The 17,242-nt window shown below is 35.0% G+C and overlaps 1 protein-coding gene across 1 annotated transcript in view; it reads left to right on the plus strand.

Moving 5' to 3' along the window:
* LOC121318317 (metabotropic glutamate receptor 8-like) overlaps window positions 1-17,242 on the plus strand; it is a 179,464-nt gene that overhangs the window by 101,029 nt on the left and 61,193 nt on the right. The window contains exons 4-6 of the mRNA XM_041254837.1: window positions 11,814-11,949; window positions 14,297-14,451; window positions 14,945-15,082. Of these exons, the coding sequence (XP_041110771.1) occupies window positions 11,814-11,949; window positions 14,297-14,451; window positions 14,945-15,082 (429 nt within the window). The remainder of the gene's footprint in view (window positions 1-11,813; window positions 11,950-14,296; window positions 14,452-14,944; window positions 15,083-17,242) is intronic.

A 17,242-nucleotide genomic window follows, 5' to 3' on the forward strand; every position in this document is an offset into this window, starting at 1 on the left:
ACTTCTGGATTTTATTTACATTTTTTTGCATCATAATCTATTTTCTACTAAGATGCCAAACACATACCATAATACTGCCTTTCCTTTCCATTGTTTCCAAGTGCATTTACTACAGTAGCTAATGTTCAATGAAGTGCATTTGTGTCATCTACAAAAATTAAGTGTCCACCTGCATTTCCACACATAACAGAAGATTTCCTGAGCAGACCACTTCCATATCTACCCCAAACGTGTGCTAATAGCTAATAACACCTTTTTATTTTTTTTTTTAAGGTAGCGGTATTACTTTTACAGGAATAAAGAATATCTGCATTTCATGCAGGGCTATGCTTGTTGCTTTGTCTTGCATACACAACCACTCATCAATACTTGGTTGTTGTGTATGTGGCATGGTTTTACCAGTGTGCACTGACTGGGGCTGATTCCGTATTTAAGAAAGAGAAGCTATGCAGCGACATACATACAAGTGCTGATTAATATTTGGGGACATCAAGTGCAGTATTTCACAAGGTACCATCATAAGAATTCCGAGATTGCAGAATTTGGTCGAGTGTAATGTATGTATAAATCACTGAAGTGTAGTGAATTAGGTAATGTATTAGTTCTGCTTGTTCTCTTCCAGCTTGGTTTCTGGATGTTCACATGCAAAGATCCAATGGAATCTTACTGTATACTTGCTAAATGATGCTTTCTGACAAAATGCTATGTTGTTTTTTTATTTTGCTTTACATAACATGCACCAAATAGTTCTGACTCCTCTATAGCTGTGGACATGTCAGAAACCAATGCTTCAGGACATTGTAAAATGATGTGGAAATCTGCTAAGAGTGAGCAAGAGATTGACAGAGGGGTTATGGTTAAAATAAATGTGTTAATTAGTGGATTTGTCATTGCTAGGGTTAATGCATGATCAAATACAGTTATATTATGCGTTTTATTTTAATACGCTGATGGACTAGCATCCAAAGAACAATTGTCATTAGGAAGTTGGGAAATGAATGCTGAATTATAACTTCAGGATTTAATGTTATTGTGTATGAAAATTGTTAACTATAGGTGTTTCTGGCTGATATCTATAAATTCTTGAGATTTTCCTAACTAACAGTCAGCTAACTATTCGTCATTGTAAATTTAAAGATTGTGTTTGCATAAGTGGAACATTTTTTCTTTTTTAATTACAAGCACAGACAGGGAACTAAATCTTTGTAAACAAGAGAAAAATCATAAGCAAATGTTTTTACCATGGGTTATTCAGAAATATTGTATATTTTGTTGAAATACAAAAATGGCCAGGTTATGTAAATTAAAAAAAAAAAAAAAAATGTTAACAGTTGGTTTGCTAAAGTGCCTATTTGCCATGAAATGTTGTGGGTAACAAACAACAAACACATAAATAAATAAACGGTCCTATTATCCTTTTTTGCTGCAGTTTATAAAGCCCTTTCTTTAGAATGAATGCAAGCAGCTATGTGTGCATATTTCATATGCGATTGAGCAATACAGTCTAAAAATTCCACTCTGGCTCAGCAGAATGGCTATAAAACTCAATGAAACCAAGCTCACAGAAGAGATGGCAGAATGGAAATGGATTGCTGGAGTTGCAGCTGTAGCTTAGAGAGAATAAATAGGGGATTGTGACTGGGTTACAGTTGTTGGCCAGGGGCCAGCCGCCCTTGTTAAGGTGAGGCTAGTGCTGCCGGACCTCCAAGGCTGGAAAGCGAGCTTCACTTTCGCCAAGGGGGGACTGGAACTTAAGAAGGAGAGTGTTGCAGATTTGGTTACTTAATAATGTATGTTTGCTGAGAGCTGCTCGTGTTGAGGTGAGCTTCACTTGCCCCAGAAAGAGGACCCCTGGCTCAGAGCACCTACACCATTATGAAAAGAGAATTTTCTTATTTTATTTACTTATTTCTATCTATCTATCTATCTATCTATCTATCTATCTATCTATCTATCTATCTATCTATCTATCTATCTATGTATTTGTTTGTTTGTTTGTTTATTTAAAGCAAGATGAAAAAAGGGGTGTTTGGTAAGCCACACAGTAGGGTATAAAAATAGTGCATCTTATACAAATAATATTGACATTTTTTAGCAATTTGTGCACACCATAGAAAAAAGACATGTTTCTTTAAGAGGGTATCCATTACAGAATCCAGCTCTGTTCGGTCTTAATATAATTGTATTAAATTATGGTAACAACTATGTAGCTGTGTATTTATTTTTTTTAACAAACCTGCATACATATAGAATGCCTACATTACTGTAAACATGACTTTTTCTAGTCTTTCCTGTGCTGTGTGATAAAAAATATAGGATACTTCATTCCATATTGCAGCACCTTTTGTGTCAAACTAAGTGGCAAATAATTCATAGTTCTTCAAGAAACTGTATAACCACAATAAATGCAATCTTAGGAAGTACCCACAAGATGACTTGCTTTCCATTGATGTCATAAATCATCTGCAAGCCTGGGCAATGTAGAAAACAGATTGTAGTCTTACTAGGGTCTAAGAGGAATGAGCTTTCACGCACTGAAATTGTTGTAAATGACTAATCATACCTGTTACGAATGAATTGCCACCATATCATTAATAAATGCTAAGCATCTGTAAACAGAATCAATTTGAATGTCATTTTCCATACTGAACTACTGTAGCCAATACATGTTTCTGTCAAGGGGTTTCTTTACTTTTATGAATGCTTTGAGTTACAGTACAATGAGGTTAGTGGGAAGGCGATGCGGTGAGAGCAGATCCCTGAAGTAAATGTATTGTAATACTTCAGCTCTAACAGTTATACAAATTAATCAGGTTCATTTGTACAGTTGTTAAGGCGCTGGGGCTGTGAAGTTCAAGTTACAGTTTGATCCCAGTCTCAGTTTGTACATAGGGTTACCTCTTCCTGTTGATCCCCACACCTGTGGTTGGAGAAGAGAAGCTCGCCAGGCTGATTCAATTCTATAATCAGCCAATAAGTCAGTACCTGATGACTATACCTCGGCCAGCCCTCAATCCCTTCTGCCTCTGCTTTGCATTTGGCTGGGTAGGGTGTTAGAGAACGACAATCAAGGGATCAATGCGTTTAGTGCAGATGTAGGCTACCTTAACTATTAAAAATCACATTTAAGCTTGGTTACTGTTAAATGAGTTTCTTGTTTGGCCAAAGTGGTTTAATAGATCAATTAAAATAAATATTCAGAGAAAAAAGGCACTTTACACAGCATTTAAAAGGGACCAAGAACAAAGTACACAGAAAGAGTACTTGAAACCAATTCCAAAACGTTTTTCCAATATTCCAACATTCAAGGAGGAAGTAATATGTCTAAGAGATACAAATGGCAACATCATAGATGAAGAGAAAAAAAATTGCAAATATATATTTCAAGTTTTTATAAAGGAAGATATGGTCAATATGCCCCACATGTCGACCTGTTCCTATTCAGTTTTAAATAACTTGTTAAAGGGACTAGGAGCTCTAAAAATAAATAAATTCACTGGGGTGGATGAGATCCTCCCAAAAGTACTCAAAGAAGTTATTCTTTGTAAATAACTCAAGTTATTTACAAACCGCTAACTAAGATTATGCAATAGTCTCTTGAGACACAGGTTGTACTGACAGACTGGAGAATTGCAAACCGATCGATCCACCCATCCACAAAAAGGGAAACAAAACCAAACCAAGTAACTACATACCAATAAATAAGCCTGATTTCTATTATATCTAAACTAGTGGAAACTATAATAAGATCCAAAATGGAAAATTATCTATATGTTAAAAGTATCCTGGGAGACAGTCAGCATGGTTTTAGAAAAAGTAGATCGTGTCTAACTAACATGTTTAATTTTTTTGAGGGTGCAACATCGACAATGGATAATTACAAAGCATATGACATGGTTCATTTAGATTTCCAAAAAGCTTCTAACAAAGTTCTGCATAAAATATTAATTCTCAAACTGAATGCTGTAGGGATTCAAGGAAATGCATGCACATGGATTAGGGAATGGTTAACATGTAGAAAACAGAAAGTACTGATTAGAGGAGAAACCTCAAAATGGAGCAAGGTAACCAGTAGAGTACCACAGAGATCAGTATTAAGTCCTCTGCTGTTTCTAATCAACATTAATGAATTAGATTCTGGTATAGTATGCAAACGTGTTACATTTGGAGATGATACAAAACTAGAAGGAGTGGCAAACACAGTTGCAGCAGCAAAGGTCATTCAAAATGATCTAGACAAGATTCAGAACTGGGCAGACACATGGCAAAAGACATTTAATATAGAAAAGTCTAAAGTACTGCACGGTAATAAAAATGTCCATTATAAATACCAAATGGGAGATACTGAAATTGAAGAAGGAATCTATGAAAAAAGATCTAGGAGTTTTTGTTGGCTCAGAAATGTCTTAATCTATGTGGGGAAGCTACAAAAAAGGCCAACAAAATGCTCAGTTACTGGTAGTGAAAAGTGTTGAATTTAAATAAAGGGAAGTAATGTTAAAACTTTACAATGTATTATTAAGACCTCATCTAGAATATTGTGTTCAGTTCTGGTCACCTTGCCACAAAAAGGATATTGCTGTTCTAGAAAGAGTGCAAAGAAGAGTGACCAGAATTATTCCTGGGTTAAAAGGCATGTCCTATGCAGATAGACTAAAATAACTGAATCTGTTCAGTCTTGAACAAAGAAGAATACATGGCAATCTGATTCAAGAATTCAAAATTCTAAAAGGTATTGACAATGTCGACCCAAGTGACTTTTTCAGCTAACAAAGAATGGCCTCCTTTTGTTTGTAACCTTTTTTTTATGTTCTTATGTTCTTATTCCTCTGCATTTCTTGCTAAATCTGCAGTAGTTTACATTACACATACTGTATAATGAATTTGTCTACTTTGCATGCGACATTTTTTTAAATCATACAAATCTAGATACAGGGCTCCTTCATGATTTCACAATTTAAAATAATCACATATTCAGTTTACTCACAGTAAGACCATGTTGACTATAAATTGTGTCAGATTGTGATATAATAATGGAGCACCGTACATGAAAATCTCACCTATTCATGTGCAATGCATTAAAACGTGTGAATTATAAATGTGTGTAATAATGCCTGCCTATCAGGCAGTTGTATTAGTTTTTAAAATAGATCCCACAGTGATTGGCAGCAGCATGGCTTGTGAGTGTTAGTTCACTGATTTGATTATTTTACATACAAATAAAAGGTTATTCTGGACATTGTAATAGACTGTGAGCGTAGTAATGGTTTATTCAAAACATAATGTATGGTTCACACCAGTTTAATGACTTTTAAAGTACACTGCATATGTACTTTGAAATAAAATAAAAATAAAATACTGATATTTTATTTACAGTTTGACATAATGTTTATTAATTTAAGAAATAAAAAACATACTTTTCACCTGGGACAAACCTTGTTTTATAAGGGAAACATATCCAGAAATTCCCTTCAAAGATCCTAATAATCATATAGTATGCATTTCAGTAGTAATACATTGCTTTTAAATTAACATGTCTAACTATGGGCTATGGAAAGGTTAGCAAGTGTCTTCTTTTTTGTTAAAATGTGCAGTTTGACCTTCAGGACCAGTTGAACATTTATTTGAGCTTGTCCACCACGTGACACCCCTATTTAGTTACTGTAACACTGTGGAAGAAGCCAAAAGGCATTGATCAAAAATATTGGCGATGTCTCCAGATCAAATAGAGGTCACATAGCCCAGACATGCACTTTCTATTAGGGATATTGTTTCCAGCAGCCATCAAGATACTCACAACATTTTAATACCACTGCATGCCTGTGTTTTAGGATATCCTTGCAAAGCAGCCACTATGGAAAGAAAACACGATTTCAAGGGTTTTCAGAGGTTTGATGAATGGTCTGTATATGACAATTCTTAAAGCTAACCACACTCAAATTCAAAAGATTTTTTTCTTGTAGACATCCCTGCAATGTTTAGAGGGCTCTTCTTTCCAAGGCAATTATATGCTAACAGTAAATCTCTAGTGAGAACAGTACAAAATAGGTCTTTGTTTCAGGCACAATATCACCCATTGAACATCAAAGGCATGCCATTCTGAACCCAAGGCATGAGTTTTAACATAACATCAGGCTTTTAGTTTTAAATTTCAATTAATTTTAAGCTTAAACACTAATGATGTTCAAAACATTCTGTTTTTGCTCACAAAAATTAAAAAAAAAAGCTTTTTGGTTTTCTAAAGGAAACTCAGAGGTACAATAATTTTGTTAAAAAACTAAACAAATGTAAAAATACTGTTTTTTCAAAAGATGCCCAGCCTTATAAATGCCTCATTCTCAAATATATTTTAGCATAGTATTTTGTGATATGTGAGACATGTGGTGGATTGTTAAATGTGGACTATGGCTTGATTTACATCCACTTGAAAAGTCATGACATGCACGTGAATACATCGTGAAACAGCAAAAGGACGTTCTTTTGGCAGCAAGACTTTAAGGACAGGGTCAATCGCTTTCTCAGGATAAATTGCTGTACAAACCCATGTAAACCGGAGCAGGAATCGTGCTTGTGACTAACAAGGTTTCAGCAGTCAAGATCCTGTTTTTCTGATTTAATATGAATATGATTTAATATTTAAAATCTCCAGCAGAAAGGCCATACAAAACATTGACACCCCCCAACACACACACACACACTGTACATCAAAACTAGAACCGTTCACGGCAGTCATTATCAGGGTACATTTTAAACATCATCAATATTAAAATGAAAGACAAACTATCAGATACAACTCAAAAGTTTTATTCAAGCACATCATATCAAACATCTGCACAGCCAAAACACCGTATTTAAATAAACAATTAAACGTAAAAGGGTTTATTTTCTAACTTACCAGATATAAACTTTAAAAACACTATAATAAAATAAACGTTTCAAAAGAAACTAGTGTGTAAACTGGTATATGCACATACAAAACTGTAAAAACGAAAGTAATTTTTAATCTAAAATGAAAGTATGATATAATTTCTCTCGTATATGTGTCAATCGCAGCACAAAATTCAGGTTGAGCTACTGCAGCCAGCAGCTTTGTAGTTTTGTGATCAACATGTTTCTGCTTAAAATGAAATCTCTCCTACCTTGTACAAAACGAAGGAATTGATAGCTGCTAGGTCAGTAGAGATAACAACAGGCTTGTGTGTGTGTGTGTGTGTGTCTATATATATATATATATATATATATATATATATATATATATATATATATATATATATATATATATATATATATATAATATTGTAGGTTATATTCAAAATAAAAACATGTATTGTAAAAGGCGGTTCTAGTGTTAATGAAATGTAACTTTTAGATGTTCCACAAACACACACACACAATGTAAATTCTAAGTAGTAAAACTTGTAGACATTATATTTTATATAATTTTGTGTTTGTGTCTGTGTGTTGGAAAGGTAACCAGACAAACAAGCAGCGTAATTTCGAATGTGCAGACAACACGTGAATTAATTTCTCTTGTTAAATGTTTTTATCTTCATGGCAACACATGAAGCTCTCACGATTTTCAGAGTCGTTCTTTTCCTACATAGTAAGCAGACAGGGTCATTTAACCCTCCTGTTATGTTTTGAGTCATATTGACCTGGTGCAATTTCAAACTAATTTAAACAGCATTAAATTGATTAACTGTTTTTATTTGCAAAGGTTTTACTCTTTTATGCTCTTTTAGTCCAGAAGCTGTGATAAAACTTCTTTGACTGCCAACCTGGGAGCTCCTCATTTTGGAATGTCTTTACCAGTGAGATGCTGTTGCAATACTGACAGTGAAAATTAGGCTCTGCCTTGTAGATATATATTGTTTGTTTTTTTGTTTATAATTATCTCCAGACAGGTGCAGCCATTTCCAGAGATAATAATACAAATATAATAACAATAAAATAACAAATAACAAATTGAATAACTTTGTTTTATTCCTGCACACAAATCTACATGGATAAATGCCACTAGTCACAGTGACCCGAAACGTCTTATTTTTATAGATGACCTGTTCTAAAAAAAATAAACATCTCAAAGATTCTGTTTTTGGTGTATAAGTTCATGACTCCAACTTAGGGAAAGTCATAAAATATTATACAGAAAATGAAAAGAAAAATAGCATTTAAGCTAATTGGAAACTAGAGTCGGGTCAAATAGACCAGAAACCTAATAGGAGGGTTAAATATCCCCTCCCCTAACAGACTATGAATTGAGTAATCTGCACTGGTACTCACAGTTTTTTTCCTAAATCAGAACTCCATAGCAACACACTTCCTGAAAAGCTGTGAGGAAAACTGTCATGACTTGTGCATGTAAACGCCGCCGATGATTACGATAACCAAGACAAATTATTTCATCCCTATCACTCTTGATTTTACCCTGTCACTGTGTAAGGCATGTGACCAAGGTACGCATATGAGAAACCTTGTTGTGCTGGTCAGAGCCAGTTATGCACCCACTGCAACAAAAGTGCACTGAGGGCTTCTTCCAAGAACTATGTGCATCTATCTGTGACGAATCCAGAAATGAAAAAGTCAATAAGTCTAATTAGTCAGTGCCCTTGGAGTGGGAGTCAAATGACTTTTATATATATATATATATATATATATATATATATATATATATATATATATATATATATATATATATATATATATATACAGTACTGTGCAAAAGTTTTAGGCAGGTGTGAAAAAATGCTGTAAAGTAAGAATGCTTTCAAAAATAGACATGTTAATAGTTTATATTTATCAATTAACTAAATGCAAAGTGAGTGAACAGAAGAAAAGTCTAAATCAAATCCATATTTGGTGTGACCACCCTTTGCCTTCAAAACAGCTTCAGTTCTTCTAGGTAGACTTGCACAAAGTCAGGGATTTTGTAGGCATATAGTCAGGTGTATGATTAAACAATTATACCAAACAGGTGGTAATGATCATCAAGGCCAAGCGACTCAACTATGCATGAAAACACAAGAACTGGGGTGCAGAAAAATGGCAGCAGGTGCTCTGGACTGATGAGTCAAAATTTGAAATATTTGGCTGTAGCAGAAGGCAGTTTGTTCGCCGAAGGGCTGGAGAGCGGTACACGAATGAATGTCTACAGGCAACAGTGAAGCATGGTGGAGGTTCCTTGCAAGTTTGGGGCTGCATTTATGTAAATGGAGTTGGGGATTTGGTCAGAATTAATGGTCTCCTTAATGCTGAGAAGTACAGGCAGATACTTATCCATCAAGCAATACCATCAAGGAGGCATTTGATTGGCCCCAAATTTATTCTGCAGCATGACAACGACCCCAAACATACAGCGAAAGTCATTAAGAACTATCTTCAGCGTAAAGAAGAACAAGGAGTCCTGGAAGTGATGTTATGGCCCCCACAGAGCCCTGATCTCAACATCATCGAGTCTGTCTGGGATTACATGAAGAGAGAGAAGCAACTGAGGCTGCCTAAATCCACAGAAGAACTGTGGTTAGTTCTCCAAGATGTTTGGGCCAATCTACCTGCCGAGTTCCTTCAAAAACTGTGTGGAAGTGTACCTAGAAGAATTGATGCTGTTTTGAAAGCAAAGGGTGGTCAGACCAAATATTGATTTGATGTAGATTTTTCTTCTGTTCACTCACTTTGCATTTAGTTAATTGATAAATATAATCTATTAATATGTCTATTTTTGAAAGCATTCTTACTTTACAGCATTTTTTCACACCTGCCTAAAACTTTTGCACAGTACTTTATATATATATATATATATATATATATATATATATATATATATATATATATATATATATATATATATATATATATTTCAATGTTGCTTTATTTAAATTGTTTTTGTTTCAGCTTGTTGTCAATTCAAGGTATATATTTTGTGTTTTTTTATCTTCATACCTTAGGAATTCTCTTGGGGATCACAATTCCCCACAGGAAAAATGAATAAGCTGATGTGCAAGTAATTATAGCGCTTGTTAATATTTTCAGACAATTAAGTTAACGCGGCTACACAGGGAAACCTGTACCCTTGTAATGGCATTGGCCTGTGGTGTTAAATAACTAAAATTAATTTATTCAAAATGGGTGGCCAACGTTTAATGAACAGCAGAAATACAGTAGTTTGATTCGGGTAGTTTGATGCCTTTGTTTGCTGAATCATGCATCATGAGATGAGGCTAGACTAATTAGAATGCTGGCTAAAAAATCCTGTTTCTGATTAATAACCAGCCACACAGCTGGTGTTAAAGCACTTGTGAAATATTTTTTCCTCTCCACATAAAGTCATTAGGTAGAAACACAATCTGAAAATTAGATCTGGAAATCAAGGGTATATGTGTGGGGGAGCTGGTATCATATTTAGACAGGTCGTATCTCTACAGTAGTGTGTAGTATGTTAGTGTTTTTGGAGAGATAAATAAACCATTTTTGGACAATGCTCCAAACTGTGAGCTTGTCTGCTTTGTAAATGTAAAAGCTCCTACAGGACTTACCATAGTACTCCACCGAGTCCAAGCCAGATCTCACAAGAAGCTTAACTGCTCCAACTCCCCCTGGGTAAGGATCTCTTTGGAAATTATCAAGTAACCTGAAAGGTTTTCCCTGTGTAAATATCTTCAAATAAATAATGAAATTAGCGTGCTGCATACTTCGACAGGTAGAGCTAAAATGGAACATCCTGACCTTTTTTCTTTTTAACTTAGTCGTCGCCAATGGTTTTTACCCCAGTTTTCTCCCTAGTTTGGAATGCCCAATTATTATTTTTATCCCGGTTCACCATTGCAACCCCTGGCGACTCGGGAAATGGAGGCTGAAACACACGTCCTATGAAACGTGTTGCTGCCAATCCGGCATTTTTTTCCCTGCGGATCCACAGTGAAGCCACCAGACCTATAGTGCCGGAGGACATCACAGATCTGTATGGCCCCATTGCAGACCTGCAGGCGCCCTATCAGCCCCAGGGGTCGCTGGTGCACGGGAACCATGGATTCCCCTGCAGACCTAATCCCTCCCTACCCGGGCGGTGCTCGACCAATAGTGCCCTGCCCACTTGGAACCCCCGGTCACTGTCAACAGTGACATAGCCTGGATTTGAACCTGCGATCTCCAGACTATAGGGTACAGCCTGCACTCCACACGGAGTGCCTTTACTGGATGCGCCAATTATTGCATTTCATCTGATCTTCCTTTAAAATTGTATTCTGGCGCTTTTACTTTCCACTTGAAAGTTATCATCCTATGTTGAGATGAAGAAACTCAGTATAACTCTAAATGTAAAAATGAAATGTCAAAACTCTTCAGGTTAAATGAGGATATATTGAAAAAGAGTACATCTGTTAATCTGTTAATACTGAGTACACTTGTCAGAATGCATTTGCTCACAAACAGGTTTACTGTTAGAACTGAATTAATATACCACACTTTCAGAGGGGAAAAAACCCCCTAAAATTCTATATATTGGGTTACATTAAAACATGTTAGCATTTTTGTATTGCATTCGCAATATAATTGTATCTGTTCAAATAGACATCTTTATATTTACTTAGTGTTACATGACATGTACTTAAATGATACTTCAATCCTCCATAGGACAAGTTCATTTAGCTTTTGCGAAAAGGATTTTGTGTTAAAATGATATTAAATGATATTATCAATATGAGAATGCAATTACAGGTTTGTTGTAAGCAATAACACATCTTCAACCCATATCTATTCATAGGGTTTCCTAATAAAGAATTCATTAGATTCTGAACGGTATTGGGTTTTTCATGCAGGTGGTGTTTGCATTGCACAGTCACTGAAAATCCCTCGAGAACCGAAACCAGGAGAATTTGACAAGATAATCCAACGCTTGTTGGAAACCACAAACGCCCGTGCTGTGATTATGTTTGCAAATGAAGATGACATCAGGTTGGTATTTCAATAAATAAATACATAAATAAATACACACACACACACACACACATAAAATATATATATATATATATATATATATATATATATATATATATATATATATATATATGGTAAAGTGCATGTTTAACATATCCCGTTTCAAAAGGGTTTACAAAATCACTGCTTAGCTGCTATTTGCTCAGGTCTACTTATGTATTGCAACGACATATAACTGGTAAAGTTATAGTACTGTATAGTGTAGCACCCAGGAGTACTGGCAAATAATATCATACTAGAGTACTACTTAAACTATTTGAATATTACTGACCACTGCTGAAGATGGAAGTGGCCTGGAGCAGCAGTTCCATTACCACCTGCGGGTGATCTTTGGGGCGCTCTCCAAACTGACTGTCCTGGCCAATCGGTGTACTAACCGCTACTCATAATGCTGTAGAAGGCATTCTCAAGTACCATAAAAAGCAGTTTGCGTAAGCACTTAGGTCTATTGCAACGTGATGAATACAGTCGATGCACATGATGTACAAACTTGCAGTAACTTATTTGGAAGCACCACTTTAAGTATTATGAAGAAACATTCATTAATTAGTTCTTCGGGATGCCTTGCCAAACATGAAGGTTTATACCAGCGAGGCTTAGTTGGATCTTCTTTAGACCTGATTTTAAACTCTGACTTGGATGTAGATGGTTTAATACATCTACATTTGCTGTTTGTGCACATAAACATCAAAATTCCCTTGTAATGTTACAAGTGAATTTAGACATCTGAAAATGAGAGTGATTTTCATTGCTTTAGAGCTGTGTAGTCCTTCTTGCAAATGTCTAAACCATTGAACACCCTGGAATGGGTTGTTGTGCTTATAAAATAATTTTATATTCATTTTATAAAATGAAAACAAACATAAAAAAACACTAGATTTTAAACTTGAAGTTAATTTTTATTGAATGTATCCTTCCACCAATGCAAAGTGGTCCCTATACATATTATTGTTGAATTAATTGTTCATTTAATTTTGTAGATATGCATTTATTTACTAATTTACACTGCAGATTGATTTTTTTTCTATGTAAAGCAAAACATAATGCAAAGGAAAAATGTAAGAAAACAATTGTTTACATACATATTTTGTACACATCGACATTTATACATTTTTGAAGTATTGTTTCTCTACAGTAATGGCATACATACACTAAATGAAAAACTGACAAAAACTGAAAAATGTGACATTTCAAAATCTAACAATACTGTACTACTAATATGGCTTCCTGTACAGTTTTAAATGTTGTTCATATAGTTTTATTTTTTAAAATCTCAATACTAAAATTCTAGGTGATGCAAAACTTTTGGCCAGAGCTGTACTTCTTAAAACAGACTTTAAAATGTTTGATTTTTCATTTGTGATTTCTTCGTCTTCGCTGTTAAGGTCCAATACAACCACGCTGTACCCCGATTTTTAGAGCGGTTGCATTCTGTACTAAAGACCGGCGCGCTCAATGCTGCTCTCGCCATGGTCAACCACATCGAGATTTAAAAAAAATAAATAAATCCAAGGAAATTGATTAACATTTCAAATGCATACGATTCCATTTTCTTTCTGACAGTATCAGACTAATGTTTAATTATAAAAAAGCTAAATATGGATTGCAATGGTGGCTAAATTCACTTTTAAAAGCTATTGACCCAAATGCGCTTTGATATTTATGCAGTTAATTTAAGTTTTAAGAATGTGATGCGGCAAATAAAGTTCCATTACAAGCCCATCATGTCCAGATGGAGCTCTTACTATGAAACATTTTTCTATCTAGCTTTCAAGCACTAGTTTCTAGTCTTTAAAAAAATATCCATAAAAAGACGAGCCGATAATGCAGATTTTTTTTTTTTTTTTTTTTTTTTTTTTTTGTAGCTTATATTATGCCACTAAATACAGTTCACTTAATTTCAAATGATATCGATCACCCCTTGCAATAATGATGTCTAAGGAAAGTATTCATGCATACATTAAAATGGTCCACAGACGCCTAAGTGCTTAAGGGAAAACTATTTGATGCTTTGGAAGCCAGTTTGAAACATCTAAATGCATGAGTTACACCCATCTACAGCCCCTAGTGGCCTTTGAAAAGTACAGAAATATGTATCATTGAAGCAGACATCCATATTTACTAAGTCTGTTACCATGACTACCAGCTGCTCTTAAAGATAGCTAAAGACACAAGATGATCGCTGGTCTACACCCATGAGAGACAAAATATTGGTGAAATGAAGACATACAGGAATTTAATTCACCTGAAAGTAGTAATCATCTGATGGTGCTATTTTGTGTAACACTTCATTTCTCACCTTCAGGCGGGTGCTGGAAGCAGCCAAAAGGATGAATCAAACTGGCCATTTCCTCTGGGTTGGTTCTGATAGCTGGGGCTCCAAAATCGCACCAGTTGTTCAGCAAGAAGAGGTGGCAGAAGGAGCTGTCACAATTCTGCCCAGAAGAGCTTCTATCTATGGTAGGAACACTAAGACACCTACACACCCATTGGGATTTGCTTTCTTGTACCCTGACTGATAGTCACACAAGCATAGAGGGTTCAGTAGAACACAGCTGAGACTTTCTTTCCCTGGAAGGTTAATAGACCAGCACTGAGGGAGGTTGGTTATAAACCTCATTCATTTATTTACAATGCATTCCCCCTCAAGCTTTAAGAGAAGTGATATGTTTTGATGCATTCACGTATTATTCAGAGTGCTGCCACACTCACCATAGTAGATGCTAAGATATAGACCCATATGTTTTTAAAAGCTTTCTTAATTGAAGGTTTTTCAGATTATGTACTGAAGTAGCTTATCTTCTTTGTGCTCAGCAAATAATGACATAAAACCACAGAAGGAAAACTACTTTACAAAGTCATTCTTGCATAGTAATTGAGCCTTACTTGACATTGTATGGCTTTCACTGCTTTCCTCTTTTTCTTTCCCTCTTTCTCTGTTTATCTCTGATAGGCTTTGATAGATATTTTAGGAGTCGGTCACTAGCTAACAACAGACGAAACGTATGGTTTGCAGAGTTCTGGGAAGAGAATTTTGGATGTAAATTAGGATCACATGGCAAGAGAGTTGGTAATCTCAAGAAATGCACAGGTAAATTCTATCCTATGTTATGAAAGAGGCAAACTATGTGAATATATAGAGGTATACTACATATGTAAAACTTTCAGAATAATTGAAATGCACTTCCATTTGCTATGTAGGTTTTGAAAGACACATGTCATAACAAATGTGTATTTTCATTTGAAAAAAAAACCTGGGTAAACAATGTTGGATCATATGCAAGATTTAAGGAACTATTATATCATTATTACTCTTGCTCACTTTTGGAAAGCACTCATATCACCAGCTAGCAACCAATAACAAAGAAAACCTACTAATGATTCCATTATAGCTATACTTACCAGAATGACCAAAAAACATGGCCAGGATGGCCTCTTACATATTGTGTAAGTTATTTCATCAAAATAATAAAATAATAATCTTTAAACAAAAGCCCATAAACAAACAGGTTTTGAGGGATGTTTCTAAGAATAAAGATATTATCAACTACATTACTGTATCCATAATGTTCTACATTTTGAGCCTGAATAACAAAGAATATTGTGATTTGCTTGCCAAGAAATCGGCACAACTTAATTAAAATGATAAATGATTACATTGATAAAATCCAGATGATCCACTTCATCACAAGTATGTGACCAGAATTACTACAAAAATACATGCTAAAATGAATAATGAACGAGATCCAGCCGCGCAACTTGTACACATTATTAAGCTGCTTTTTGTCTCAGCCTTTTATAAGAGACAGGTTCAGACTAAAAAAGGCACAGCTGTGGGGCCTTTTAACCGAATATCCGTGGTACCTTGCTGTGGACTTTTAATGTATAAAGCCCACCAAGAATTGAAGAAATTGAAAAACACTCTTAATAAGCCTGCTGAATACTATCCCCCATTGAACAATGCCGTCTATTTATTTCACAAAGCAATTTAAGCTCAACAGTATTTTTTAAGCAGTTAAAAAACAACAAAAAAGTGTTGCATATGTACAAGCAAACACTTTTTAAAATGAAAAAGTTAAAAAAAAAAAAAACTATTCTGCTGTTTACAAAACTGATGCTTATCATTACTATACTTTTTTTTTTTTTTAACATTTATTGTGGTTATAAAAGTCAATTATTTTAGACTGCATCAAGCCCTTTTCAGGTTAAACAAATTAACCCGTTCCATCAAGGTAAGCCATTTGTTTTTATCCATTACAATGTCTCCAACTGTCCTTCGATTAACAGTATATGCCTCATTTAGGTGAGAAAACATTTGCCATGTCTTGCTGACTTGCTGTTTTATTTTCAGATGCATACATGCAGATTTTTTTTCTTTTGCTCTGGTGTTAACGGTGGGGTCCACTCACCATTCTGTACTTTCTGTTTTGCTTTGGGAGCGGGAGTGTTGATGACATTGGTATGAACGTTCAGTTAACAATGAATTAGGAAAGCAAGTCAGAGGTTAACTGCATAACTTTGTTGTTTTAATTGTCCATGATGATTTCGCTGGCGCTACAATGAGGGAAACTCTGATGCTTATTTTTATGTTTGCTTGACTTGGGAAGTTGGCGGATGGCGGACAGCGGGGTGGCAATATAACAGGCAAAAATAGCACTGTTTGTATATTGGCGACATTTGTTCAGAGAGAATAACTGGCGGTATGCGAGGGTGGCATTATAAAGGGGGCCGGTATAACGCAGGACAAATGTATTCCTAAATTTATAACTATTGGGTGTTTAATAGATATGAATGAATAGATTTTAAATTAAATGTCACATCAGTAGGTAGAAAAGGCTAGGTAGAAACTAATTTAAGCTGAAAATGATCTCTTCATACCTTGTATACCTTGATTAATTAGGAAAGACATCTTTAAAAAAAAAATTGCGTAGAAAAAAATTAATAATAGCTGAAATATGTATTTTTTTTTTGTTTTTTTTTTGTTTTTTGTTTTAATAAAAAAGAGAGTCATTCCCATAATGGGTAACTAAAACACTAGGAATGTGTTACTGTAATCATACAAGTAATCCATGAATCCAAGCACTTCTCAATTTATACATTCTACAGCCAGGAATGACCTTTGTCTATTCTTCAGTTGGTGGCCATATTGTGGAATTAGGCAACACAATTTCTTGGGGGAAGATAATCAGTTGACAATAGCATTGTAGGGCTGTATGGTGTTATTAGACCCAGTTTGTTGTCTTCATGTTTA

This window comes from Polyodon spathula, chromosome 7, assembly GCF_017654505.1.
Source record: "Polyodon spathula isolate WHYD16114869_AA chromosome 7, ASM1765450v1, whole genome shotgun sequence".
In the NCBI taxonomy this organism is placed as follows: domain Eukaryota; kingdom Metazoa; phylum Chordata; class Actinopteri; order Acipenseriformes; family Polyodontidae; genus Polyodon; species Polyodon spathula.